At 41.2% G+C, this 17,009-nt stretch overlaps 1 protein-coding gene across 1 annotated transcript in view; it reads right to left on the minus strand.

The window, feature by feature from the left end:
* The window catches only part of LOC311004891 (bromodomain adjacent to zinc finger domain protein 2B-like), a 48,757-nt gene that overhangs the window by 4,868 nt on the left and 26,880 nt on the right, over positions 1-17,009 (minus strand). Inside the window, exons 4-30 of the mRNA XM_083997081.1 lie at positions 16,068-16,253; positions 15,449-15,580; positions 14,953-15,143; positions 14,630-14,854; positions 13,600-14,244; positions 12,771-12,832; positions 12,214-12,668; positions 11,743-12,033; positions 10,717-10,777; positions 9,588-9,696; positions 9,292-9,393; positions 8,459-8,669; positions 7,810-7,902; positions 7,678-7,739; positions 7,315-7,380; positions 6,350-6,415; positions 5,951-5,995; positions 5,705-5,731; positions 4,592-4,657; positions 4,163-4,303; positions 3,262-3,516; positions 2,247-2,470; positions 1,703-1,777; positions 1,275-1,509; positions 1,102-1,164; positions 847-991; positions 31-737 (exon numbers count right to left, since the gene is read on the minus strand). Coding sequence (XP_083853207.1) covers positions 31-737; positions 847-991; positions 1,102-1,164; positions 1,275-1,509; positions 1,703-1,777; positions 2,247-2,470; positions 3,262-3,516; positions 4,163-4,303; positions 4,592-4,657; positions 5,705-5,731; positions 5,951-5,995; positions 6,350-6,415; positions 7,315-7,380; positions 7,678-7,739; positions 7,810-7,902; positions 8,459-8,669; positions 9,292-9,393; positions 9,588-9,696; positions 10,717-10,777; positions 11,743-12,033; positions 12,214-12,668; positions 12,771-12,832; positions 13,600-14,244; positions 14,630-14,854; positions 14,953-15,143; positions 15,449-15,580; positions 16,068-16,253 — 4,940 coding nt within the window. The remainder of the gene's footprint in view (positions 1-30; positions 738-846; positions 992-1,101; positions 1,165-1,274; positions 1,510-1,702; positions 1,778-2,246; positions 2,471-3,261; positions 3,517-4,162; positions 4,304-4,591; positions 4,658-5,704; positions 5,732-5,950; positions 5,996-6,349; positions 6,416-7,314; positions 7,381-7,677; positions 7,740-7,809; positions 7,903-8,458; positions 8,670-9,291; positions 9,394-9,587; positions 9,697-10,716; positions 10,778-11,742; positions 12,034-12,213; positions 12,669-12,770; positions 12,833-13,599; positions 14,245-14,629; positions 14,855-14,952; positions 15,144-15,448; positions 15,581-16,067; positions 16,254-17,009) is intronic.

A 17,009-nucleotide genomic window follows, 5' to 3' on the forward strand; every position in this document is an offset into this window, starting at 1 on the left:
ATGGATACAGCATTAGTGTTATCCTCTAACCTGAAGGACGGGCGATTGTGTGTTATTGATCCCAGCAGGAGCGTTGTAGCTGGCTGTGGCTAGGGGATTAGGGGAGAGGGAGGAAGGGGATTTGGTGCTTATGGTCTGTGGAGAGGAAGAGGAGGCTGGAGGACTGGAGCTGGAGGTGACCGAGGACTCATCGCAGGGAGAGCGCGGCAAGAGGCTAAACCACAGGCTGCTCTTCTCATTCAGTATCTTGGAGAGCGCGTCGTCATGAAGCATAGACTGAGGGCTGTAGGTTACCCAGGGACTGCTTTTGAGCTGGGGGGCGCTGAGCAGAGATGGCACTGAAGTATCTGTTTTATCGGTCAGTCCCTGCTGGGGGGTTCCAGATGGCGGGCTGTGGGATATTTCCGTCTGAGAGGTGGGATGTGAGGGATAAGATGCAATAGCAGGGGTTTTAGCAGAATGACTGTTCTGTCTGTTGCAAGAATTGTTGTCAGAATCTCGAACCATTTTGGCTACTTCAAGGAGTTTGCTGAGCTTAGATAAGGAGCCAGGTTTCTGCAGGAAGAGATTGAGGCTGTCTTTGTCTTGCTGGCTCTCTGGTGTGGCTGCATCTCCATCTGTGCTCTGTGCAGGGCTGGATATCACTGGTTTCTTTATCTCTTCCAGTGGCTCCTCCTTTATCCCGGTCACCTGAGCAGTCTCTTGTCTTTCCTTCTCTTTCTCCACCTCTTCATATCCTGAGAAGCATCAAATGATCAGTGGAGGTAAAAAACACAAAAAACAAAATGTTTATCCTCCTGTACACATATACACAAGTGAATAAAAAGTAAGCTATGGGGCTCGCACCTTCACCACTCTCCATGCCCTCCACAAAGATGCCACCACAGTGTGGAAGAACCCAGTAACACCTCTTGTAGCGGTCCTGTCCAATCATTGTGGAGCGCAGTGAGAGAGATGAGTCAAACAGCTTCTGTCTGATCTGACTCTGTTGCTAAAAAGAGAACAAACACAAGAGGTTGGGCTATGATGTTTTAAATTCATTGATTACTTCCACCAGAGAAAGAGAAAGGAAAAAAAACAGTCCCAGAGGATTGAAGTTACCTTATATATTCTCTCAATCTGTTTCTCTAGCTCTTCCACGCTGGCTGAGTGTACAATGTCGTCCTAGATGAAGAGATCTCATTAGTGTGAGGCCAGTGGAGCAGATGACATTTACTACAACAAACACTGATTTGGCTGCTGGCACCAGTAAAAAGCACCGTGCTGTTACTGACCTCCTCTTCACATGTCTCTGCTTTCTTTCCTTTCTTTCCCCCTGAATCTTCTTCATCCTCCTCATCATCGTCTCCCTGGTCCTCACTGTCATCATCTTCGTCCTCTTCTTCCTCGCTGTCCCCTTCTTTCCTCTTGCATTTGCCTCTGGCAGTGGGGATGACACAGGTGTGACTGTCCTCTCCTCCCACACTGCTGTCTCTCTTCCCTGTCCTCTTGGCATGGATGTTCCTCAGTCTTCATCGTAAAAAAAAAATGGACAGTGGAAGAATGAAAATCAGCTTTTCCTACAGGTCTACATTCCTGTGAGATTTGACTAGGTAAGATTTCTAGGTCATTTCAGCATCACCATCTCATTCACTAAACAAAAATATTCTCGAGTGAATGCACAGTAGCTCCCAGCAACAGCTTGGATGAAGCGTATACTCACTTGCGGAGTTTTCCCTCAACAACCCACTTGTCCTTCCTCAGGTTGGTCATGTGATCAATGTTTTTGTCGATCTCACTGAAAAGTATCAAATTGAAAAGGATGTTTCTGTGACCTTTATGTATAATAAGTGCATGATACATTTTACTCACACTGTGCAGTGTGCACCAGATGTGTTTCTGGTAGTGTAATGAAAAATTAATGACGTTACTTGATGCAACCTTGTGAAACTGTCCATCAGACCGTGGTTTGTCATATTTCATGTGATACTTCTGTTATTTCATCAAAATTTAAGCTCCCAGAATAGAACAAGTCATTTTTTCTATTCTCAGGCAGAGACGAACTTGCGTGCTTTGGGCACATATGACACACTGTATAAAGCACTTAAATGCTCCCAAACAATTATGTACCACATTCATTTAACTAATGTATTAAAAAAAAACAGTTTCATTCCACTTGTTTGGTTTTGTTGATAAAAGCCCATTAACACGCTGTACAAAACTCGCCGTTGTGCTGTCAAGTGGTGGAAATAAAAGACACAGCTCACCTGGTCACAGCTTTACTGCAGCAGAGCTCATTAACCAGGAATGCCAGCATGGAGGCCTTTTGAGATGGGATGTGGGCCTGAAACGCCTTTGTCCTGAGGCTGAGGGCCAGGGCAGACAGCTCTGTCTGCTCACAATGGCCCTCCATGTAGATCTGCAGGATCTCAGACACATTGTCTCGGTTGATCTCCACATTAGTCAAGTGGTCCCCCAAGCTGGTTTTGCTCTTAAAAAAAAAAAAATTAAATGGTTGGAGGAGTTTAGTCAAAGTGTTTGACAAATGTGTTTTTCCCCCTAGACTTAAAGAAGAATTGTTATTGTTTAAATGAACCTCGAGCAAATAAGGTCTCAATGGGTCTGTTAGCACTGTCCTTTTGAGCAATGATCTTCTTGATGCCGTGTTCATAAATAGCCCCTGGAATTGATCCGGGAAGCATTTAGCATGTATGAATCATGTGTACTTTATGTTAAAGCTGTCTGGTAATGTCCTTTTATGGATAAGAGTTGGTGGGGACATAAGACACAACAGCCTGAGACAGCCTCTTTTTATGTGCAAGATTATGCAAAATCATGTAAAGGCATAATTACACCCCACAGTACAGGATGGAGGGATGCATGAATAAAAACTGTGGTTTAAACCTCAGATCTGTACAAAGAGCCTTAAACATTTACACCCTCTAACACTGACTCCTCACTCAATCTGGACAGCACTGAAGTACATGTAATGGCAGCTGCTATTACACTGTTACCAGGCCATTGCCAACATCCCCATGTATACATTACCCTATATTATCTCTGCTGACAGTTCTTTATTTAATTTGTTGAATTAATTCTCTGCCACCCTGTTCCATTAAATCTGTGGTGAATCAGTTACAGAAGTCAATCATTGTGGGTTGGATGGGTGTATGTGTGTGTATGGATGGATGGATGGATGTATCTATGTGTGTGCGTGTGCATACACATGTCACAATACACAACCCATTTGCAGTTCAGCAACCATACAAATACAACACTCACCTTGTGACCTGCAGGTATACCCGGATCACACACAGCTGCAGAGAGCATGCTCACCAGCAGGTCCTGCACCTTGCCCGCACTGTCCCCCATGTTGAGTAACCCCTCTTGAAGTTCACTTAGGTTCAGGTCATTTAAATTCATGTCTAATCCCAGGACCTTTCCAAAGCTGTGCAGAAACTGCAGCACCGTCAGGCAGTCAGGGAAGGTGCTTCCTGATAAGACCAGACCAGCGATACGTGACAACTCTGGAAGGCGCTGGAGACAAATGAAACTTTCAGTTACTGTACATTCATCATCTTTCACTAATTTGCAACTAGTGCCCACACAACAAGAATCAAAAAGAAACAGATGTTATTTGGGATTTAAATGAGCCCTTTTCACAAAATAATTACAGTTAATTATAGTTTTAAATGTTTTGTGAAGCTTACAGAGAATTATCTCGCAGAAGTGTTTAATTTAATGTAAATGTGTTACTTGTTTTAGACTAATTTGTCTCATTAGCTCAGTTGAAGAAATGTTATGAAAACAAGCCCAGAATTTTTTGATTATGTCTGAAGCATCTGATCAGTAACGCTTAGTGATATTATTTCAATTGCCACTTGGTGGCAGTATTTTGACCTAAATCTGTTTCATTTTTAATCAATTACAGATGCTTTCAGTGATATTAAGCATCTATTTTGGTATAACTGAACAATGAATCTATAAATCAAAAGCAATTCAAATCACGCTACCTATAGCTCCTACAGTGATTATACTGATTGATTTCCATTTTTTTTTTAAATCCCAAGGCCTGGTTGAAAATCTAATCTTTCCACACATTTCTACTCCACAGATGGAGACTATCTGTGATATATATGGGCTTCCATTTTCATCTGCCAACAGCTCCACAATGTGTGAATACCTTATGATCTGCTAAACACATGTCTTCATTTGGCTTCTTCAGCTCCTTCGCTTTTTCCATCTCCAGTCTTCTGATCTCCAGTTTCCTTTCCTTGTTTAACCGTTTCTCATCCTTCTTCTCTTTCTTGAGGCGCTCTCTCTCCTACAGGCAGGAGACACAGAAAAGTGTTTGTATTGTGGCTTGTACATTAACTTTATAAAGGAAGCTCAGAATAAAAACACAAACAAGGACCTCAATAACCACTGTATTTAAACATCAAAAAGAGACAAATTGACAAAATATTTTTAACATGATTTAAAACATGAAAACACTGACGTCCCGCCAGTACAGACTGTACCACTTCTTATTAAAGGAAGAAAAGACACAATATAGCAGAGTGGTAAAAGACAACCAGAGATAAGGAAATGTGAGCAATCAGCAGTTACTCACCTCTGCCTTCTTACGGGTCTCCACGGCCTTCATGAGCATCATGTGCTGCCTGCGTCTTTCCCTCTCCTAGCACAGCACAGACACAGAGTTTCTATTGTATTCACAGTAATAATAATAAAAGGCTCAGATGCAACACAGTATTAACCACTTAGCATGCACAACACAGTAGAAGAGGCAGCGTAGAAAACAATCACATATGTCACAATCAAAAGGTTCCATGTTGTAGTTAAAAGTGTAAAGACGTACACGACACTTACGCCAAATGGAACATAATGATTAACAACAAGCAAACAAGGGGATGATGCATACAGAAAGCATAAGCTCAAAGTTAAAAACAGCCGTTATTAATCCGAGCATGTTGGCAAGCAGCAAACTGAAAGCTGGTGGAGGCTTGAAGCTTCACAGCTGTCAGTAGCAGGTATTAAGGGTTACAGCCACAAGCAAAAAAAAAAAAGAGTGTATTTCCAATCAACTGATGAATGTCATGTGAAATCATCAAGACATCCTGGAGATTACATTAAAATAATGATATTTTACCTATTCTTTAATCTTTTATGAAATCTAAACTACAGAAGAAAACTACTACACTCATTGTTTCAGTGTAAATAAATGACACAGCTGCACTGGAATGATATGATAGAATCTCAGATGAAGAAAACTAAACAAATTTGCTCTGGTTCTTAACTCTCTCCATTAACTCAGTGGTGTAAATCACTGTCAAGAATACAAACTGTATATTCGCTTTTCCAGATGGTAAAATGGATGAGGGAAGTTGGCTCATACTGTGGAGGAAAAGGCACCTAACATTACTCAGAAACAGACACAATTGAATAGGTCGTCAGAACTCTATCAAGCTAACACAGATCTTTTCATCCTTGTATAATTTCTGTGGAGTCGAGACAATTTTGATCATATTCGTGAGATAATGGATGTGTTTTCTCAGAGAGACAAAAAGCACAGACGTATGCAGTGCACTGTTCTGGAAAAGCCATGCAGAGGGATGTAGTATGACTGCAGCCATTGCTACACCTAACGCATTGCTGAGATGGCAAACATTTATCACAACACATTCACAATATGTTGTTAAATGTACAGAAACAAACATACCCATACCATATCTAGTCTATGCCTCTCCAATTCCTGGTAGGGAAAGTTAGCAAAGTATTAAGAAATAGAAAAGTCACACAAGGGAATTAAAGCAAGAAGAATCCAACCTATAAAAAGGTTAAATACACCAAACCCCAAAAGCATAATTTTACAGTATTTACTGTTCAAATGATGATTAGTTAGAGAGCCCTCCGAGACATTCAAGCTGTGTGGTCGTTATTCAAGTAGTATGGTCACGGGAAAATGACCCACCTGGTGCTTCAGTATTACAGCTTGTAGTCTTCGCATCTCCTTCTCCTTCAGGAAAAAAGATTAATTCAATTAGAACCCAAAACACATCAAGCCCAATTCACATTCATTTCAAATGCATACAGAAATAGACGGCTGCATCAGCCTGTTCACTGACTGTTAACCAAAAACACTGTCATTTGAGAGAGATATATACAGAATGTAGAGAAGTGATTCAGCCTCTTAAAATCCTGGTGAAACCAAGGCCAGGAAACTCAAAGACATTAGAAAAGCAGGGGGAAAAACTGAGAGTCAGGGGCGTATGGGACATTTGTGGCAGGGGCAAGCTCTACAGGCCAACTATAAGTGTTTGAGACCAGAGGCAACTGTGACGAAAACACTCATGAATGTCATTTTACTCACCTTGTTTCGTTTCTCAGCCTCCAATAATCTGGCATTGGCAGCGTCTTGCTTTTTCTTTCTTTTAGCCTGTGCATGCAAAAAAAAGAAGAAGAAAGAAGTAGTACTGCAATCAGGAAACATAAGTGATTGATGTACTCATTGCAAACACACACAGCATGTACACCACAGCAGAGCTTTGACTGAATTACCATTTAATTGGGGCAGTGATTTATGGCTAATGAAAACCAATAGATATAATTTTCTTATGAAAATTATGAACTAGGACAATGATTTTAATGTACATATAAATCGCCTTTGCAAAAGAAATGGTAATTGAGTGTTGTATTTAATAGTATGTAGGTTTGACATAGATTGTATTGTTTTTTTAATCACTTTTACAGTTAATAGACTCCATAGAAAATATTTCACAGAAAGATAAATACAGCCAGTGGCTCACTGATATCATCAAATCTAACATATTGAAATCTTGATTATTCCCTCCCATTAACACTGAAAGACAAAATGGCAGTGGCGATGTAGTCATTATAAAACACCAGCAGGCAGTAAGAATAAATTAAGCAAAATTTCGATCAGTAATTATAGCCCCAATGAAATCCTGTTAAGAGCTGCTTGCCAAGCGTGTCAACTGAAATTTGATTTATAAAAGCTAAAATACTTCACAGCTTCTATTAGTGAGGGAATGCAAAATAGGTATTTCACCTAGCCATGGTAAACTCTGGCCACCTTTTACTTAATGAAATACTGTATTTTGTATTAAGCTCCATCACGGTCTGAGGAGATTTTCATATTCAATGGCACTTTTGCAAAAAAAACCAATTAAGCATTAGTCACATGTAGTCACTGGATGTGACCAAAAGTGGGACGAAATAATTTAGGAATAGCCTTTGGTTGGCTTTTTTAAAAATCCTATCAACAGCAGAAAGGAAGTGTTTTAGAATGTTTCTGCAATAACTTTCAGGACGAACCTCGAGAATTTGCTGTGCACGGAGTTCTTTCTCCATACGAATTTGCTGAATGCGCTTGATCTTCTCCTGGTAAAAGGATGAGGGCAAGATCAAATGAATTAACTGTTAAGTCATGCATGTTATAGCAAGGCGGAGGGTTGTGGGGTGTGGGGTGAAGAAGTACAGTGGGTCTATGCAGATGAGGAAGGTGCAGCATTCTGAAGGAGAGCAACTTCCTCCTGGAATTTCAAAGCAATTCAACTGTGCTTTAAACCTTTTCACCTTGGAGTGCACAAACTCTGAATATGCAACAGAACGGAGCAGCTGCGGCTAGTTATGACGCTCTGCACGGAAAATTAAACAATGCACGTAAAGTAAACTTACTTGCTGTTTAAGAATCTTCATCTGCTCTCTCTTTTTCCGCCTCTCCTCAGCAGCCATTATTGCTGGAAAATACAAACAAATTAGACTTGCACACACAGCAGATGATGTAGCGTTAGAGAGCAGTCTGTTTACCTTGTTGCTTCTTCGCCTCCTTGGCTGCTTGTGCCATGGCCTGCCTCTCAAGTTTTCTTAGCAATTTGATCTGAGTTGCCTGTCGTGCTATTTCTGCAACATGACACAAAATATAAAATAAGAAATCTCAGACCCGACTGAATTAAAAATTTTAATGAAAACTTGACCCAGGGTTACTACCTAAATCCTTCAAATGACACCCAAGATAAAACACCTTGGGTTTTGGCAACATGCTACGAGCTTTGTATCAATGGGAAGATGGCCAAATGGCCTTGACTGTACTTAACGGTAAGACCAAAAGGGCTTGTTCAAAATGCAACATGTCTAATGGTTGCATTATGTTACTGACTACTGGAAAATTGTTTCTTCTAAGATGGTTCTTGTGTGAAGTGTGAAGCCCAGCTTGGATTGAGGTGATAAGTTAGGTGGTTGAAAAGGGCTTTATAATTAAACTCTATTGTAGCTGAGATGGAAATACCTTGAGGTGATATTACATATGCACAGGTGGCCAATTATCCTAGTTTAGCAAGTAAACAACTACTCACAGGTGGAAATGTCAGATACAACACAGTCAATAGATGCTGGTGTTTTATGCTGGATTTATCCTTTGAACAGGTGTCACTGAAACATTTCTAAGATGTGAGCTGACCTTGAGCTTCCAGTTTGCGTAGCAGCTTGGCATTATTGACATCTTGGAAGTTATTTTCACCAACACTTAGAGGAGGACTCTTCAATTGTCGGGCCCCGGTGCCATCAGCTGTTGATTGGTGCTCAGACTTCAAGCGCCGGCTGCGTCTTCCATCCATTGCTATGATACAGGGTGTGATCTGCTCCTCAGCCAGCAAGAACCACTGTAAACCCTGGATAAAATGAAATAAGAGGGGAGAAAGATTAAAACAGGCAAAAGGAAAAAAATGGCTCAACTGACTGCTATCTAGTAATTGCTTTCTTTAATGGATCATCAGGCACAACTTCTTAGCACTAATGTGTTGAGAGATGTAAGGATAAACAACACAATACAGAATGCATTTTTATATGTTTAGACAAAAGCAGGCAATTGTTCCTGCTTGAAATTCAGTTTACATTAAAATCGTCATTGAAAACTAAAGGACTTTAATGGAAATGTTTCCTAAACAGATACAACTACAAGTATTTAAACTCACATACTGTAATGTCCATTTCACTTTCATATCATAACATGTATTCTGCTATTTCATCTGTCTGATTTACACATCATACTGTACTGTAGCTTTAAGGTAGGTGTAAATCACATTACACCGATGGCAGATTTGGTGTTTTTCCCCCACCTATAATTTTTAAATGGCATTTTCAGAAAGTCTGTATAATCATTCTTCAGTGAATAATCTAAATATGAATTCTAGATATGACTACACCATGATGAAATATCATGTAACAGCAGCTGTGTTTTGGAGGCTACGCTATTGGAAACACAAAATATAAACCTAGAACAGTGGCATTTACCTCTGGTCCTTCTCTGGCTTCATAGAAGTCACCAACTTTAATTTTTGTACTAAAGCTGAAGTTATCCCGGGAGATCTCAGTTATTCCATTCCGCAGTAAGTACTGCAAACACAAGAACAAGAACATACTAATTAAACCACAAAAAGGAACCCTTGAGTTTTAATACTGGTCAGTTGTATATAACTTCCACCTGTGAACAATTACACAAAGCTACAGTGATGCAATTAGTGCCACCATGTAAGGTTTAAAATCTACAGGTGCTACCCATAAAATAAAGTCACAAACTGTTGATTCACCTTCATTACATCTGGATACTGACGTAGCTTCTTCCCACATGGGGCAAAGTAAGACACCTCCCCTTGTAGTCGGCCTGCCACAGACCTGATCCGGGTCTCTCTCTGCCACCTGAATAAAGAAATTGCAAAAAAAAAAAAGGATCATGTTAAGATGAAAACACCATGGTAACAACTGGTTTGGTTAATATATCCCTTAAGAGCTCGGATTTCATTTTCTTCTTTATTTGAAGTATGTTTCCTTCAGCAGACAAATGATGTAATGACTGTCTGTGCAGCTGTGTCCTGTGTAGTCTCTGACCCTTGCAGTAATCAGACTTCTAAATGGCCATGGGCCAAGTGGGATAACCCCTCAGTCCCCATGAGCTCCACTGGAGAGCAGCCATAGCATACACAACAGACATGTCGAGGCTGTAATCCCAGACAGAGAAGGGGCTGAAATACAGTCTTGTGGCCTCTGCTTCCTGTGAACCTGCTGATGAAAAACATCCTGAGAAGATGAAAGGCCGCTCTGATCCAAGGCTGCAGAATTTGTGGGGAGAGAGCTGCTAATGTTGCATGTCTGTGTTGAGGCTGGATGCAATTAACCCCTTGTGTTGAAATGCTGGGCCTCATTTCATTTCCTGCCCACTCTGACTTACTACTCAAGACTGGCTTTTTAAAAGGCCCTGTATAGGAAGGCAAGGATGTTTTTGTGGTCTGCTCAGACTCAGCCAATGGAGATGTCACTGTACTCGAAATCAGGAACCCTAGTAATGCTTCTGTAAAGACTATTACAGGATTTACCCTGGGAGAGTTGTGCAAGCATGAATATGATTTGTTTTTTGTTTTTGCCTAGTGTCATTTTACTGGTGTAAATGTGTCAAAACAGCAAGACAACTAAAACTCAGTTAATTGTCTGTTGCATGTGGGAAATCCAGAGAAAGAGAGGCAGCTCCAAAAAGAAAAGTTGTCCATAGATGACCTTTTAGAAAAGGTTACTGGTCAGCCCTCAGTGAGCTGACATTTAACTGTAACACCAATTGCATAAACACAAACAATACAGCAAGTATGACAGCAAGGACAAATAGGGCATGGTCAGACTATCCACTCATTGTCTGTTTCCTTTAATATGTAGTGCACATTAGCTCACCCGAACTCAAGAGGCAATCGTAGAACTCTCTCATCTGTCACTCTTCTCCTCCTTCCTGATCCTAAAAAAACAGGAGAAATGACTCAGCGTCTTCAACCTGAACAATTACAAAAACTTGGCATGTTTACAGGGAGGGAGCTGCATTCTAAAAACACAGAACCTTCCACAATATGAAACTGTTAGATGCATCAATCTGCTCTAGATACTTGTTGTATCTATGAGATTGCAAACGTATTTCCACATAACCTCTAAATAAATAACAGGAGCCAGCGCAGTGGAATCTGTGTTCAGTATAGTATGACAGTCAGGCTCAAATCAGGGTCAGCAATGAGATACATACATGGATATTAAAATACAATATTAGACAAACAATACTCTCGGCTTTTTACACATTAGGGAGATGCAATACACAGGATCACAGCTTTTATGGAAACTGTTGCCACAACATGTATTGCATTGTTAGAGCAATATAAAGGGTCAGATTCCTTAATTTATACAAAAATGTGTAAAAATTAAGTTCATCAAGAGTAATTCACTGCATAAAGATTCTAATACTCAATAGCAAGACTGAATGGAGGAAATTAATACTTTCCCATTGTGGAAAAGTAGAATCCAACTCAATTAGTAATGTAATATTCTCCATGATTCATCAAGTATCAGATGTGTAAAGCATCAGCCTGGGTTATTAAAGCAAAAGCTGCCGGAGAGCAAAACAATGACGCAGCAAATTTCTTCCACAGAGCCAGTTGTTGAAAACACACACACTGACTGTATATACACTTGTTTTTACACTGGAAAATAAATGTCCTTTTCCAAAGAATGATTTTAGTCTGAGTAACCAAGAGGGAGGGAGGATGAGAAAGGGGGAAAATAAACACCATCCTAACTCTGAGCATGATCCTGCTTTACTATCTGAGAGAATAAAACCTTTCTGATGCCTGATCCGCACAGTAAAGTATCGTAGTAAACTTTAAATTTAGACCGTTACAGATGTATTTGGTCCTTTAGAGAACATGGATTTGTTACCTGGTAGTGTGGCAAATGTATGGGATTGGGTGCTGTGGTTACTCATTGCCCCTGAGCTGGTCAGCGGGGTGGAGGTGAGAAGACTATTGGGTAAACTAGGAGGCTTGATGATCTGCAGGTTAAGCAGGGAGGAGTTGGCCGAGAGGTTTGAGTATGACTTGTGATTAGACAGCTTTGTTTTAGCTGCTTTCAGAGGAGTCCTTTCTGTGTCACTATCTGCTTCTGTCTCACCGCGCTCTTTCATGTCATCGTCAGAGTCGTCAGAGTCGCTCTCCAGATTGCTCTCTGACTCTGCAGGGAATTCCAGCGTGACCAAGGGGAAAAAGAGAGAGCAGAAATAAATCCTAATTAGCATTCTTCTCACAACCAAACCACACAGAGCACTGCTAATTTCTCGAAGAATCCTTATCTAACAGTTGATATATGCACGAATGCCATTTCTTTGTTAAAGAAAGGTCTGTTTAATCTAACCTGACAGGCTAGTGCCAGAATCTTCATCCTCAGTATCATCGTCATCATCGTCGTCAAAGTCGTCTTCTAAAGAGTCCGAGTCCGAGTCCTTGCTGCTGTGGATATCGGACTCACTGCCTCTGACCAAGTCTACAGGTGAGCAGGATGAGATGGTTATGGGTGCTCTCTTTCCTGCGTGCAGAGATTTCACAGTTTTGGTCTTCCTTGTACCGTGAGCAAGCCCTGATAAGGCAATTGTTTTAAATGGGGAAGGAGAGCTGCCTGATGGGTCCTTGGTGCCAATACTCAGGTTGATGGGCATTGGGTAGGAGGGGCTGGTAGCGGCCAGAAGCGGCTTGCTGTTGGGGGTGCTGCTCCGGTGGTGGGGCTTTGAGATGAGAGCCAAAGGGGCATCCTGGTCTTCGCTGTGGATAGCTCCATTAGGGCGATGGTTCAGGAACAGATTGGTGTCACTGCTGTGTGGGAGAGACAGCAAATAACAACTCAATACATCTGACAAATATTTCGGCGGTGTCTGCAATGGTGAGGAGAATGCTGAATTTTTGTAGCTTTTATACCAGTTCTGGCTTGAAGGTTGCAGAGAGAAAGTCTGCTTGAAAGAATCCTTGGAATGGTGGGGCTAAATAAAAATGAAAGGAAACAAAGAAAAAAAATGAAGTAATTACACAAACTGTCACTCACATTACATTACTGTGGGCTGTGAATGAAGGAATTTAAGGTGTAATAAGAGGCAGGGACAATGAAGAGCAGGCTCAAACCTGTCAACAACAATGAAGAGAAAAAAGCTGCTGTGGAAAAATATTTCCAAACTGTTTGGCTTAGTGCCATCGAGCGACTTTAGCTGTCATCTTGTATTTGTTGCTATTGTCATACTCTGGCATCCAAAAGCCTGTATTTAATGTACCACCATCATATGAATTTAAACCTTCTTGTTGCAGATTGCCACGTTTTCCCTCCTTCTCAGAGTGGTGACAATAACTAAGTCTTGTAAAAGAGGCAGATTTCCCTCTCCTGATAACAAACATCCTACAGCATCACAGAGCTAATTGCTTGTCAGTTTTGAGATGTATTCCAAATAGAGCTAAACGTCACTTTAGTCACTTTTTGTCACTTCGAGACTTCTAGTCATGAGGTGGTCAGACTCTTTTGTAGTATGATAAAAGCCCTGATAATAGTGTTTGCATTCATCTTCTCTTCTGAAAGAACCCACAGATTTTTATTCATTTCATGACAGAGAAATGATGGACAATACGTGAAAACAGAGCTCCTTCTATTGCAGAAGAGAAAGACTTACAGGAATTCATTGTCTGTACCTTCTGTAGAATTTAGAGAAAATAAAAAGTAAAATTAGCTAAAATACAGGAGTGAATAGAAAATATAACTCACCTGTTTCAGTTTAAAACTGTTAAGATGTAATGACATTTCTCCTAGCAGGTTCCCACTGCTCTCCTTCAGGCTATCAACATGCTGTGTACGTTTGGGAGAGGGCATCGCCATTTTTTGTTTATGCGCGGGCTTTTGCGAGGCTAACAGTGTCGATGGTTTGGATAAAGGAGAGAGGCAGAGAGGTTTGGGTGAAGAAAGCGATGAGGGTTTAGGGGAGGAACCCAGGGAAAGGAGTTTCGAAGGGGAACAGAGAGCAAGAGGTTTAGGAGAAGAGGAGACGGAGCTATGCTTTGGTGAGGACGAATGAGACAGGTGCTTTGGTGAAGTGGAGGGAGGTAAGTGTTTGGGTGAGCTGGAGAAGGACATGGGATTGGGTGAGGACAAGGGACTGGTGCTGGCTGCCAGCCCTGTGGCCTGGATGACACTGATGTGTTGCTGGCCTTCATCCTGTACAGTCCTGGAGCTCTGGAGGAACTGTGGCGTGGACTGAGACCGGCCAGCAGGCTGACAAGAGGACTGGAGGCGGTACAAGGAAGTCAAAGGAACACTATCACGGTGACCGTCTTGAGTTGCATTTCCATCCGCGGTGCAAGGTCTATTCTTTTTACTCTCAGAAGTGTTCTGTGTCAGCCGCTGAGTAGGAGGCTGAGGGAAACAGGGAGAAGACAGCATGTCACGTCAGCTCCTGCTGAGAGAGCCTCACAGTGGCAGCTCTGTCAGCTAGTACATTCGTCCAGTTTGCCACCCACGACTAAAGCTGCTTTTGACAATCTACAGTAAGTAACATTTACTTAACAGAGAGCAGTTTTATGGGGGAAAACTTGCACTCTTCACAAATCTGTGAGCCACTAAACTTGACAAAACATTAGGCTAAATGCGTTATTCTTTGAAGAAATTAATAAAATTAATAAAATCTTAAGTCCATGGATAACTTAAAATGTTAGACAAAAAATGTTATCAGATTTTTAGAACTTGTCTGAATAATAAGACACAAACAGCATACAGCGCCTTCAGCATAGCCGCACCTTACCTTGACTTTCCATTTAACTTGACTCTCGGAATCAGAGTCTTCACTGTCATTGCTCTGATCATCCTCATCTTCATCATTGTCCTCCTCTTCCTCCTCCTCCTCCTCCTCCTCCATGTCATCAGGGTCACTGCTGCTCTCCTCACCACCACTGGAGCTATCGGTGAGGGATCCTGATTGGCTTCCACTCATGCTGCTTGAGGTCTCTAGTGGTCTTTTGCTGGGTTTCTAGATCATAATAATAAAGTACACATTTCTCAATAAGAACAAACAGATCAGTGAAATGGGCATTCATGTAAATGTTGGTCGAGACACCAGATATTAACCTTTTCTTTTGTTTTCTGTGCAGTCTTCTGGTGTAGTTGGCTAACCTGACTGCTCTTCTGACTCCGACTACTGTTGGCTTTAGATTTCTCCTTGTTTCCCATTGCTGGAAAGGAACTGGTGTTCGCAGCAGAGTTCCCAGTAGGAGAGGAAGCACTCCTACCGTTCACTGTTCCATTCACACCTACAGAAACTGGCATTGTACATTTCTTCAGATGGACACCCGTGAGAACGAGCAGAATGAATCAAACACATCACAACGGCAACAAAAAAGAATGACAACTTCACAACATATCAACAGCACTTAGCAAGGCAAGGTCAGTCTCATAATGTTAACAGCGGTTTTGCTGTGGTATTATTGTGTACATAAACACGTTGGCATGTTTTAATTACTGCTTCACAATGGTGGAAATAAACATTTATTGAATACATCTTTGTGGAACCTCTTTGCTTTACTGCAAACTACAACAGCTCGGATGATGTTCAGCGGGGGCTAACCTGAGGTACGGGACTGTAAGTGGGTGGGATCACAGCTCTTGAAGGTTGATGCAAATAGAGGATGCAGACCCAGAAGCGGAGGGAAGAATGTTGCTGCTGCTCTGGTATGTGCTTCAGATGGCCGCCACCAGTCTGGAGTGGAGGGAGCGAGATAATGTACAGTTAGGCAAAAAATAGCTCCTCTATCTATGTACAGATACACAGAGAATTCAATCTGTCAATGAGGTACAAGAGCAGGAGTTTTGCCTCATCTGCTGAACATTTCGCAAGAGCAATATAGTTTCCCTGGTGCCATACCTTTCTGAATGTAACATCATTTTGTCATTCAAAATGCACACAATTATTAACCATCACAAAAATATAATGTCTTTACCATTTTGGATCGTGACTGAAAATTAAGGACCAACTGAGGTGCTCTTGTCTTTCTATTACGTGTACAAAATGTATTAGTATATTTTCTGCTGCCTTTTGCAATTTGTGTTTGTATTCAATTATACTTCAGAAAGACCACAACACTTTGGATTGCTGACTTTGGAAAATGGTTGACTCCAACACGAAGCTGACCTTTCTCATCACCTCCATTAGTCAAATTAAAAACATTGCAACTCGAGCTTCTTACCTGGAAATGTACCAAATTGGGGCTGAGCAGCCAAGGCAGACAAACCAAGACTACCAAGGCCTCCGAACTCAGACCGGCCTGAAGTGGATGTGTAGATTCCAAAAGCTGGATGGTTGAGTAAGGGGAAACCGCTGGCGCTGCCAGATGTATTTAAACATTCATCCCCCGTCATCTGTAGCAAATGGCCTGGAGAACAAAGGATTTTATCTAGTAATCAATGCATCATTCCTGCTATCTAGATAGGCCATCTGTCCATCTAGACACTCTATTAAGATATTCAAGTACAATAAGATATAAAACGAGGACACAGTTATCTACTTCATCTATTCAAACCTGTCTCACCAAACACTGTCTGGGGAGTCTGAAAATACATTTCTGGGAATGATTTGGATTCAGGGGGTGGTACAATCATTAAAAGAAAGAAAGACAAACAAACAAAACTATTGTCCATGTACCACTGTCTGACGTATAGAATAGCAACACCTTCAAATTAACTCTGTGTAATTGTAAAAGTGTATCAACCACACCCCCACCCCAACAGTAATTCTGACAAACTTCAGTGAAAAAGCATTTGTGAAATTTTCTCTAAATATTTGTGTATTTACACAAGTCAGCGATACCACAATTTAATTGATGTGAAAGTGGAGCTGGAAACTCTAAAACCACACTGATTTTATTATTTAAGAGTCTGCCAAGGACCTAGCCTCATATAATATATCCCTGCTGTGCTGGAACTGTGAAATCTTTCACCAACTTCTTTAAAATAACCAGGTCATGACTCTTCTCATACACCAATATGGAATCAGATACTGTGTTAAATGCAAGAGGAAATGCCGCATAAAATGTTTCTTAGATAAACTCCCCCAATGAAAGCAATTACAAACCTTTTCAAAGTGTGAAAGCTTGAATATATTTCTTTTCCAAGGGACGTTAGCATCACAG

This window comes from Trachurus trachurus, assembly GCF_905171665.1.
Source record: "Trachurus trachurus genome assembly, chromosome: 21".
Lineage (NCBI taxonomy): Eukaryota > Metazoa > Chordata > Actinopteri > Carangiformes > Carangidae > Trachurus > Trachurus trachurus.